The sequence below is a fragment of the Tetrao urogallus genome (assembly GCF_951394365.1).
Source record: "Tetrao urogallus genome assembly, chromosome: 1".
In the NCBI taxonomy this organism is placed as follows: domain Eukaryota; kingdom Metazoa; phylum Chordata; class Aves; order Galliformes; family Phasianidae; genus Tetrao; species Tetrao urogallus.
In genome coordinates, this window is record NC_136813.1 from 65,171,383 (window position 1) to 65,183,323 (window position 11,941).

The 11,941-nt window shown below is 42.4% G+C and overlaps 1 protein-coding gene across 1 annotated transcript; it reads left to right on the plus strand.

Moving 5' to 3' along the window:
• Positions 1-460: 460 nt before the first annotated feature.
• On the plus strand, positions 461-10,392 carry NIPA1 (NIPA magnesium transporter 1; the record flags this gene model as incomplete). The annotated part of the gene is made up of 5 exons (XM_079541563.1): positions 461-620; positions 3,509-3,556; positions 7,119-7,209; positions 8,406-8,566; positions 9,881-10,392. 5 exons carry the CDS (start codon positions 461-463, stop codon positions 10,390-10,392), a joined length of 972 nt encoding a protein of 323 aa, XP_079397689.1.
• Between the last annotated feature and the right edge of the window lie 1,549 nt (positions 10,393-11,941).

Here is an 11,941-nt window from a genome sequence, read left to right on the forward strand (position 1 = left end):
GCTCCGCGGAGCGGGAAGGCTGCTCTCAGCTCGGCTCTGCCGGGGTCTCTGCTACTTCCACACTTTCAAACGTGTCACGACCAGGAGTCACGCTGCCCCTGAGGACGCGATGCCCCCCGTGCTGCCCGAAGAACACCAAACCGGCAGCGGTAGGACCCGAGGGAGGGGCTCAGCGCTGCCTCAGGGAGGCTCAAGCTGGAACCCCTCTCAGGCCACCCCGCTGCCCTCACAGGGCCCGCGCCTCACACAGCGCCCTGCCGTGACGTCAGAGTACGTGTGTATATGGGGGCTGGAGGGGAGGCGATGGTATGACGTCATCCTGCTGCCGTTCCCGAGCCCGGTTCAGCACGGAGCCGCCCCCGGCGGGCGGGGCGCGCAGCGCGGGGCGTTCCCGGTGCAGAACCGCTGCCGGCAGCGCTGGGCCCGGCCAGTCGCCGTGCGTGAAGCCATCGGCTGGGCGATGCGGATGGCGGTCGGTGCGGCAGCGGGGGACGGGGCGGCGCAGAACCCCGGCCCCGCCGCCGTGTCGCTGGGCTTGAGCGTGGCCGTGGTGTCCAGCCTGGTGAACGGCTCCACCTTCGTCCTGCAGAAGAAAGGGATCGTGCGGGCTCGCGGGCGAGGTAGGGACCCCGCCGCCCAGGGCGCTGCAGTGCGGGGGGAGCGCCGCAGCGGGCTCCCGTTCCCCTGCGGCACGGCGGCATCGAGCCGAGCTCCGCCTGCCGCGGGCACGTCGGGTCGCCCCGGGCGCGGCCGGGGCGGGCCGGGAGCACCTTGCAGGCGGCCGCGGGCTGCGGGGAAGGTGGGCTGGTTGTCTCCGGTGAGGGACGGAGGGCGCGTTCGGCGCAGTCATCGTCACCGCTCCCCAGCCCGCCTGTCTGCCGTCCCGCTGCCGCGCAGCGCTGGGAACCGCGCCTCTGCCGGCACGCGATGCTCTTTCACTTCCGTGTGGCGCCGCTGCGTTGTGCCGCTGTCTCGGGCCGTTGTGGTTCGTTCTGCGGTGGGGCCATTCCGAGCTACAGCCGCCGCGTGGTGGTTTCCTTCGATGGAGGAAGGCGCGCCCACAGCGGGAAGTCGCTGCTCCTCTTCTCGTGTTGAAAATCCCATCCCTCGTTATTGTTTTCTGATGTAAACCTACTCGGGAACTTAGCGTGCTGTCTGAGCAGCCTGGCCAGAATACGGATGTGAGCTCACGAGGCGTGGAAGTCTTCTGTGTTTTGTGCTGCAAACAGCAGCATCTCGATGCTTAGAGTGTAGGGAAACTGCAGTGGGTGCGTGGAGCAGAACAAACTTCCAGCTCTGCTACCACCAGCTGACAGCCTGATCTAACAAGTTGTTATACTTCCTACAGTGACTTCACATTAAGGGTCTGGGGTAAATCACTGTTTTACAGGTGTGCTCTCCCTTCAAGATAGCTGTAATCTATTTTTATTGTCCATAGAGGAATTACACTGCGTCATAACTACTGAGCTTGTTGTAAGGGAAACAAAAGAGAAAGGAAAGACTTTCCAGCCCAGCTCTGCTAAAGGTATCATCTTGTGGTACAGTTGGGCCTCATTACCTCAGTAGTGCCCTGAGTTAGGTGACTGATGGGAGTGTGTTTGTGTGGGTGCTGTGTCACAGCTGTGAAACATCTGCTCGGAAGATATGAATGAGTTTCACTTGTGTGTCTTCCCAAGTGTTTCCTGTCTCTGCATTAGAGGTTGGACTAGGTGACCTTTAAAGCTTCCTTCCAACTCAAATGATTCTATGAGACATCCAGCCAAATACCCTGTTTCTCTCTATTTAATGTGAAGCCATGTAGCCTTGAACCTAGCAGTCAGAATGAAGAACAAACATGAAGATGTTCGGTATCAGATGATGTCTTTTTTTCCACTGGCTTCAGCAGGTGCTGTATAATTAACAAGGAGGCACTGCAAGTCTTTTCTGTCATCTCTCCTGAGTCAATAATATCAAGTCGTTGCAATTAGTAATCCTCAGAAACAGCAGCGGGTGGCAAATATTTTGCAAAGTTATCTTACTTGAGTCAATATTTTCTGTAATTTGTGCCCCCAAGTGTTTTAATTTTATATGCAATAACAAAAGTCTAAAAAACGATTACTCCCACTCTAAAGCTGGCCATTTTCATTAGTCATTTTCTATCTCGCTTCAATTATGTAGTGTGATTTCCAAGTGCTTAATATTTCATAAGTTTCCAGAGTTGCAGATTATTATATCTTTCTTTCATTTGGGATTTCACAATGCTCGCTGTAGAATCGTAGAATAGCTTAGGTTGGAAGGGACCTTGAAGATCACACAGTTCCAACCCTGTGCCATGGACAGGGCTGTCCCCCACCAACTCAGCTGCCCATGGCCCCATCCAGCCTGGCCTTGAGCACCTCTGGGGATGGGGCACCACAGCTTCTCTGGGCAGCGGTGTCAGCACCTCACCGCCTCCGAGTGAAGAATTTTCTCTTTATACCTAATCTAAATCTCCCCTCTTTTAGTTTAAAGCCATTCCCCCTTATCCTGTCACTATTAGACTGTATAAGAAAATTGGTCTGTCTCCTGCTTATAAGCTCACTTCAGGTACTGGAAGACCACAATGAGGTCTCCCCAGAGCCTTCTCTTCAGACTAGACAAGCCCAAGTCCTTCAACCTTTCATCATAGGAGAAATGTGCTCACTGCAATGCTGCCTATTGATCCAGAAGATCTTGAAAGAGAGTGTTTTCCCAAGTAAAAGCAGAGTGGGATTGCTGGAAAAGGTGGCATCATGTTCTCATGTTCTGCTCAAGTCATGTTTGATGGGAGCTAGCATTTAGTTTAGTAACTAGTGATTAGCATTGATGCTCTTCAGAAACAGAGCTGATAAAATGTGGCTACACAGGTTCCCTGGTGCAGTCCAGGTCATCATGAAAATAGTCATCCTTGAGATGGGAAGGCCCAGAAAGACCATCCTGAGGTTTTATGCCTCTTATAAATGCATTGGTATGTCCATAGTTCAGAGGTTTCAATCATAGCATTTTCCAGATATTCAAATACAGGATGATCTGTCCACACTACCATACTGCCAAATCTGCTTGCAAGACAAATTCTTGATACTACTTCACTGAAGCTATGTTAACAAATGAATTTATCCAAATAATTCTTTGTTTCCATATGTTTCCCATTCTCCTGGTAGTGGCTTCTGTGTGTATGTTAAACTTCCTTTGAAGTGGCATTTGTTGGCATTCTGGACACTTTTCAAAGTCATATAGCATTAGTGGTGCATAGGTATTCCAATCTGGAAATCAGAGCCTCTGGCTGTCATGTTTCCTTAAGAAGGTCTGACTTGGGCAGTTTTATTTGCCCCAGGCCAGGTCTGGACACCTTCTATTTTCTCTCTTGTTTTCCTCCCACTTGTCTGCCTTGAGGAAAAAGGTTAAGATAAAAATCCTTAATAGTTGAGAGTGTTGAAATTGCTCTATTTTGTTGTTCTGATAGTGCAGTTTCACATTTTTCTAATACATCTTCCTGTATTTCTTCTCCCAGGTACTTCATACTTGACAGATATAGTATGGTGGTCTGGCACTATTGCAAGTAAGTATCTTAAATGGTTTGATTTTTTAAAAAAAAAATTTTTGAAGGGGGAAGTTGTGGTTTAAGTTGCAAAATGAGGCAAGATCTGGTTTCTAATCTTGGATCTGGCACTCGCTTGTAGTGAAGTTGCTTTCCCTCAGAAATATCCCATTTTTACTAAACTGCCTCTCTGTTCTGTCTGATGGTGTTAGAAAAAGCTAAGAGCTGGGATAAACCCAGATCAGATGTTTTTTTTCTGGATTTTCTGAACCATCCGATACGTGCAGCTCTTGGCACCCACGCACTGCTCTGACTGGATTCTTGCATGTTTTCTGTTTCTGGATTGCACTGGTACACCCAGTTTTTAATAAAAGTCAAAGCTGAATAAGAAATTGTAGCTCTGCACAAAGGGGCTCATTGAGCACATTATGCTTTAGATCAGAAAGCACTTAGCCTCAATTTTAAAAACAGTATCTTTTTTTATTTCTAGTTTGGTAGCTCCGGTTTCAGCGTTGTTTTTAATTTGCTGGGTTAATATGAAGCCTTACGTGGTGCTGATTATGAGATCTGTGCAGTTCTAGTTTTAGTGTCTTTGTAAGTAATCCTCACACTCAGTTCACTCTCCAGTTTCAATCCATGCAGAGTAACTAGCTTTCTCCTTTTGTAGTTCAGTCCTAGTCTTACCCACATGAGTTTAAAGGCAAAGCTGGTTTATAGACACTAGTCCAGCCTTCTGTGGATTATTTGGAAATGTTTTTATGAGTTTCTGAGAAGCGTATGAGTCCAGCTATGTCCTTTGCTTTGATGCAACAAAGTACTTTGTTGTCCTCAAGCTGCACAAAAGGAATGGAAACTGATAGATCCCTCAAAGGATGAGGTTCACAGCAAGAGTAGGAGCCAACAGAGCTTCTAAAGCAAGTCTTCAGCTGATTCAGGCTGAGTTTAATTAGTGCTTTGTGGGCTTCTGACTCCGTGATCATGGCTGCCTAGGAAGCAATAAATCTGTGCTTTGGTCACTGTTTTTGTTCTCTGTGAGGCTTCTGTATTGAAGTTCAGAACAGACAGTTTACATAGGAGATTTTTTGGTACAGGAGTAAGAGGAAACGACTTCATGCTCAAAAGAGCTGCCTGAGTTGGCTGAAGGTGCAACAGCTGAAAGGGTTGATTTAAGTTGGCTTTTGTCTATCAGCTAGGTGCAGGTATTTCAAAACACAGCCTCAATTATTTTACAAAGAAACCGATTAAGGACTTTATAGGTTCATTATTGCAACACCGTTACAAACTGCAATACCAAGGGCTGGGCAGGCAGGCAACTGTGGCATCTAGGGAAAGGTAATTCTTTGGCAATTAGTTGGGTGAGATTCCATATTTTTTTTCAGGTATGGAATTTGGAGTTAGGACAACTATCAAAGCCAGCATCAACTCCATCAACTTGTTTTTCCAGTATTTGCTCAGACACTGAACAAGCATTTCTGCGTTGGCATGCTAACTCAGAATAACACTGCCTAGCTATTTTGTGGCCTTGGGATCCACTGGAAGACTTCAAAGGAAGGCTTACAGATTCTACTGAGGGACTTCTTTTTTGACTGCTAAATTTTTTTAACACTAGTCAAGAGAGTGATTGCAGGTATCTCAGTTGGCTTTAGGTTCATTAGCTAATTGATTACTTTCAGTGTGAGCTGAACTTTTTTGTGATAAAACCAGGCTGGTAGATGTACTCTAGGAACATTCCTAATGTGTGTTAGCTGTGAATAGATTCAGTCTGTGGAAAGAGGCTAAAGTTTGTTTGCAGTAAAGCCCCTGAGGTGCATGGAGCAGACAGCTTTCACTGTTCAGATCTGCTTTTACCAATCTCCTCGCAGATGTAGACATGTCAGTGTGCATCAAGCTTTGTGTTGCAAGAATTTCTGGGATATCAGTGCTTCTTTTGCAAGCTGGAAGCCTGATGTACCTTCACAAGCTGAAGTAGTGACTTGATTTACAGCAGTGATGTGTCTGGAGATGAATTTCTACCCACTGAGGACTGGATAGGTTGGCAGCAAAGGTCCTCAACAACAGGCAGATGGTAACTATTACTTAGATTTGATTTTTTAAATTACTCTTAGTTAATCCTAGTCTGTTGTTTACAGTGGTTACTATTCTATGGTAATGCTGAAAAGTTTTGGTAAGTTCGCTTGGTTTATTACACGTGCAATGTGATTAAAGCTTTGGAGACCTAATTTATGAGTCTTGAGTTGGTGCCGTGTATTAGTGTTCTGTAGTCAGAAAGATGAGTCAGCTGATCTACACCCAAAAAAAGGCGCAAACTTTTGTTAGAATAACTTGGAAAAGTGTGAAATCTGCAGATCCACAGCATGCCAGGTGGGTCCTGCCTTCCATACAAGGTGTCCCTCAGAGCCATTGGATGCCTTGAGGATAGTGGCACAGCTGCCCCATGTGCCTGCCAAAATGCAGAACTGGGGCTGGTAGCTGAGTTACTCTGTTCCCAGGGGCTGAAAGCCTTTCAAAAGACCAGTGCTGACTGAGGGACCAGCTTGTGCTCTAGCAGTGCTGCTCATTAGCTTCTCTGGCTTGCTCTTGCATATAGAGAAAGCTTCAGTGACTTCAATTAGTATAATCTTGTCATGTTTGCAGTTTTTGCAGTTTGCGTATCTCCTCCGTGCTTCCTGTGGGTGACAGGTCTTCATTTTTACTGATGTAAATGTGAGCTCGTTTAATAAATTAATGAATGTTTGCACTGTGCTTTGCAGGTGTGAAGAGCAGTTTGATGATAACAACAGTTGATAGTTGATGGCAGTGCCAGCCTGAGCAGAAAGACAGTGTGGATTCTTGAAATGTTTTCAAATGTTTATAATGGCTCTTAAAATCAACTTGAAATTTGAGTTGTATGTAATCTGTGTTCAGTCTCAGGGTTTTTGCCAGTTACCAAATTGTAACTGTGTGAGAATCATGTCGACCTATTATAAACGTACTGTAAACTTGCCAACACTTGCAAAACCATCCAGCCATTTTCTCTTTTTTTTTTTTTTTTTTTTTTTTTTTTTTGTTTACTGGAAACTTGAGCACATTTATCGCAGCTGTGGTGTGCAATAATGTGGTAAATTTTAGAACTGGTTTTTATGGAGTGGAGAAGTGAAAATAAGATTGTGAGGCTGCTAATGTGATATGGTATGGATATATATATATTTTTTACAGTGATCAGAAATTTCTTCTGATATTGTATAATGCTGTGAGAAGTTGAAGCATTCTATTCTATATTGAAGAGCTTTTATATATGCAGTTCATATTTCATTATTAGATTTGTTTGCTGAGTATTGTCCTTATTTTTCCTCCCAAAGGTAACACTGCTGTTAGAAACTGTAAGCCAGTGTGTTCGTGTTATACGAATGCACATTCTGAACAAATCCTGCATTAACATATAAAAATTCCAGCCATTTGGGTTAAGTGCAAAATTAACAGAGCTAAGCAGATCTGTAACATCTGTTTTCCACTTAAATCGATCTTTCTCAAACAATATTGGGTAACTTTTCATTCCTTCTTTTTACACAGAGGTTTAAAAACTTATTTCTGGTTCTCTTGACAGTGGCTCTTGGTCAAATAGGGAATTTCTTGGCCTACACTGCAGTCCCAACTGTGTTAGTGACCCCCTTGGGAGCGCTTGGTGTTCCATTTGGGTAAGAGTTTATTTTTCTTGTTTTTATTTGAATGTTGTTACTACTTGGTATCAAATAGACTCTGTGATCCCTGGGCATCTGCTAAGGAGATGCCAGGTTTATGAGTGTAGTGATGAGTTGTAACTTTGCCTGCTCTGCTTTGCCCAGTGAAGTATGTGTATAGACTGGTGGTGGTGGGAGTGTGGTGAAGAAAGGATTCCTGAATCTCTTCTTTTTTCATTTGTTCCAGACCATAGGGATCATTAAACAACTGTTTTTTTCCCCTTCATTTTGATTATTCTGGACTCTTCTGCTCATTCTCTTACTCACAGTTCCCTTACTATGTAGATCTTTCTCTTTGTTTCACATTTGTTCTCTGCCCTGCTATCCACAATCCACACGTGTTTATTGATGCTGATTTTAATTCAATTGGATTTGGCCCAGTTTCCTGAAGTGAGAGGCTCCCCTGCAAATGGATGCTCACAGTTTCTTCAATGTTATGTTCACATGAGGGGAAGGGGATAAAAAATAAGGCAGCGAGTGTTCCTGGATGGATTTTAATATACAGGTAAATATTCTGTGTATATCTCGACACTATCTATGAAGCTACTGCAGAGAAAAGGTACAATTATTTTAAAACAGTGCTGAGTGCTGCTCTGAGAATTTTTGCACCTGCCTACTGCTGTCTGCTGACTGAATTATGTATGACTGGAGTGGTTATCTACTTGAGGATATACACTGTGTGGGCCACGTGCCTTTCTAAAGTTTTGTATGCTAGGATGCTCTACACTGGTGCTCTACTCACCACCTATTATTTTATTCTAGACCACATAGCTTTTAATATTTTGGTCAGCTACATATTTGAGCTGAGTCCTTGGATCTTTGTAATCAAAGATGATTTTCATCTCATGGTTGTATAGCATATAAAAATTTAATGATATTTCACCAAATCATTAACAGGTAGTTATCTGCTAATGAGTTTTGTTTTCTTGGTGGATTTTTGGTTTGCTTTTCTTGATGTGAAACATCAAGGATTGAGTAAAGCTGAGACTGGATGAATCTTCTGTTTTATAAGTAAGAAGTATGTTTGAGGCTATTTGAAGATTCACTAATGTTTGATAATATTTCTTTAAGAAGGAAATTCATATGGCAGGTAACTTACTGCATTATTAACAGGATGTATTCGGACTTAATTTTCTTCTTCTTCTTTGTGGAAGGTCCATTTTAGCTTCTTATTTGCTGAAAGAAAAACTGAACATTCTTGGCAAGCTGGGATGTTTGCTGAGCTGCGCTGGGTCTGTTGTTCTCATCATTCATTCCCCAAAGTCTGAGAGTGTAACAACTCAGGCTGAGCTTGAAGAGAAACTTACAAATCCAGGTACTTTGTTCCTTTTTTCAACTCGGAATGATTTTGTGAGGCTGACTGAGAGAACACGTGAGGAGGAATCTAGCAACCTAAATGACACAGGAGAGCTGACTTCTGAAGAAAATATGACACGACAGAGGCAAACTGGTGCAGCTTTTGTGTAGGAAAACTGTGCCTTGATGTCTACAGGATACCTCAGATTTATTGATCCGTCTATGTAGAAAGAAAAACATAGATGCTTTTGAAAAAGTTCTCCTTCACAGGAAGCTTAGAACAGTGGCCATTCGAGCTTTTAACTTTCTAAAATTTTGGAAGAGTGTATCACTTTGTTAGACACGAAAGCTATAATTCTAGGATCTTGATTTACATTGTTTTATACAGAACAAAAAATTCTCATTGTCTTTTCTTCTTTAATTCTACTCTTTTTAAGTTTATATTAACTGTTAATTATGTTCCAAATGAATTTTTTTGCATGATAAAGGTGTGTATCAATAGACTGTTGAGATGTATGCTGAAATACCTATTCTTTTCCGTAACACCCCAGAAGTCCCAGGATAACACATACCAGTGCTGACACGTGCCAGATCCACTTCTAATTTTCTTTCATAAGAGCTAAGCTTCCAATTATTGTTACTTTAATTGCTTTAGGTGAGAGAAACTTGAACCTAACAGCATCAGCTATTTGCAGTTATGGATGAAGGGAAAAAAATAAAAGCAAAGCAAAAAAGTTGCAAACAAAGAAAACATATACTCTGGTCTAAATTTAATTTATCTGACCAAAATGAATTGGAAATGTATTATTTAAAGTTTTAAAGCATGCAACATTTTTCACTAGTCCAACTTGTATACTAATACTATAATGTAAATATATGGTCTCCCAGTTCTTCCATCTGTCCTCTCTCATCTCACTCAGTTAATGGAGTCAATTTTTATGCTTATGCTTTTTGCTGGATCCGTGCGCTGTGCTTTAGTGAAATGAGTGATGAATGAGGTATTATCACAGCTGCCCATCATAAGGGACTTTAACCCTGACAGAAGAGAGCTTTTTAAATAAAAACAAAAAAGAAAAGACATCTTAAGTTCTGTTCAAATGTGCAGCTGTCTATTTTACTACTTGATGATTTGCTTTCCACAAAGAACGTGAGGACATCATTAGTTTCAGGTGCCCACGACATCACTGAAAGCACAGCGTTTTGGCTCTGCATTCAACAGCAAATCGTAGCTGTGATGTGTACTTTAGGTTCATTGACAGGACGTGATTTGCCTGCTAAAATCTTTAGAATGCCAAGAGTTCTTACCTTGCTGTTATCTTGTTTTGTTTTCCAGTTTTCGTGGGTTACCTCTGCGTAGTACTGCTAATGCTTCTCCTGCTAATCTTCTGGATAGCTCCAGCTCATGGACCTACTAATATCATGGTTTACATCAGTATTTGCTCTCTCTTGGGCAGTTTCACTGTTCCCAGCACAAAAGGCATTGGGCTGGCTGCTCAAGATATCTTTCACAATAATCCGTCAAGTCAAAGGGCTTTGTACCTCTGTCTGGTACTTTTGGCAGTATTAGGATGTAGCATTATCATTCAGTTCAGGTACATCAATAAGGCACTGGAATGTTTTGACTCCTCTGTGTTTGGAGCCATCTACTATGTTGTGTTTACGACTCTAGTCCTGCTGGCTTCAGCCATCCTTTTCAGGGAATGGAGTAATGTAGGAGTGGTCGATTTCTTGGGAATGGCATGTGGATTCACTACAGTATCTATTGGAATTGTTCTTATACAGGTCTTCAAGGAGTTCAACTTCAATATTGGAGACTTAAATAAACCTAACATGAAGACAGATTAATTTTTTTTTTTTTTTTCCTTTGAGGGGAAACTGGATGGCTCAGGGAAAGATAAAGAACCTTTCATTTCTAGGTCACTGATTCAAATATGATTCAGGTTGGTAGTCAGCCTCTGATGATTTGGTGGCCTACGTGAAATGAATTGGAGGCCTCCATCCAGTTTCAAAGGAGCAGTTTTCCATTGTACCCCAGTCAATACAATAAATGACCTTAATTGGAACCGTGGATTGAGTTAGCATAGAGACTGTTGTATTTCCTTACTTTAAAGGATAATCAATCAGAAGAGATGTGAGGATATTCTGACAGACTTGTGTGTGAATCCTTGTATTACGGCTGTCCATGAGGTATTGTTTTTGTGGGTAGAAAACATCAGTTTCTAATGCACTCAATCTGATTCCTTTCCATGAGTGATGTGTACCTTAAAAATAAGAGGGAAAAAATGCGAGTTGAACAATTTGTTAGTACTGCAATGTGTTCACCGTCAAGGCTGTGAATTCTGAGACTAATGTTGGCTGAACTATGGACCGCAGATCTGTCCTTTTTAGTGACTGTCTTGGCAATTTGGTCTGCCATGTGGTGAAGACACTGGGGAGTTTTAAATTGAATTCTTTACACAGAGCAGTGAACCCTTAAAATCCTTCACTATTTACTTATCAGCTGATGGTATTGTTCAGGGTATGCATTTTCCTTTGTGACATGTGCATTAAGACATACCGCATTCACCTGAGAGTTTTTAATCGGGAGACAAAGTCTGTAAAAGATACGGAAACGATGCACAGACTCATTGCCTATATGGTGGCTTATTTTGTAAGCAGCTCAGAACTATTTCAGTGCCTTTGTAATCCAAAAATACTGCGTAAATGCGAATGTATTTGTTTCAGATGGCCTATATCGGTTTAATAATTCAGTCTCACTGTCAGTAATACTGGACTGTATTCAAATTCTAAACATGTAAAGCATCCAGGAGAGACACATTTTGGAAGAATTTACTAGCCTGAATTGAAACTCCTAGATGCTTTGACAGCTTTGGCATAGTTGTAATGGGAAGAGGTAAACTATGAGAGGACTATTCAAAGCCAGCCAACATACCTTGATTCTACTAGTTACTACTTGATTCTAATTGACTAAACACAAGAAGCTATATTGCAAAGTAGTTAATAAGCAGCAAAACCAAAATAAATGGTTGAGACAGAAGAGCATAAAATTTCTCACTGCTCAGAAAAAGAAAAGATGGTCTTGTCCTCTTGTAACCTGGGAAAAGGAGATTGAAGCCTGCCAAAACACAGGCATTCAGAGAGCTGAGTTTCAGGCAACCAACTGGAACATACATTCAGATCCACTAACTTACAGACCTTTATGAATAGTTCAGCAATAATATTTTGACAGGTAGTACTCAAGTACACAGCTTAAGCTGTGAGTGGAATGATTCTGAACTGTTTAACCTAAACCTTTTAGAGAACATTTGTATGTCAAAAATAGTTAATTTTCACATGTTTGTATTTGGTAGTTAAAAAATCACAAGTCAAAAATTTGTGAGGAAAGCTTGAAAAG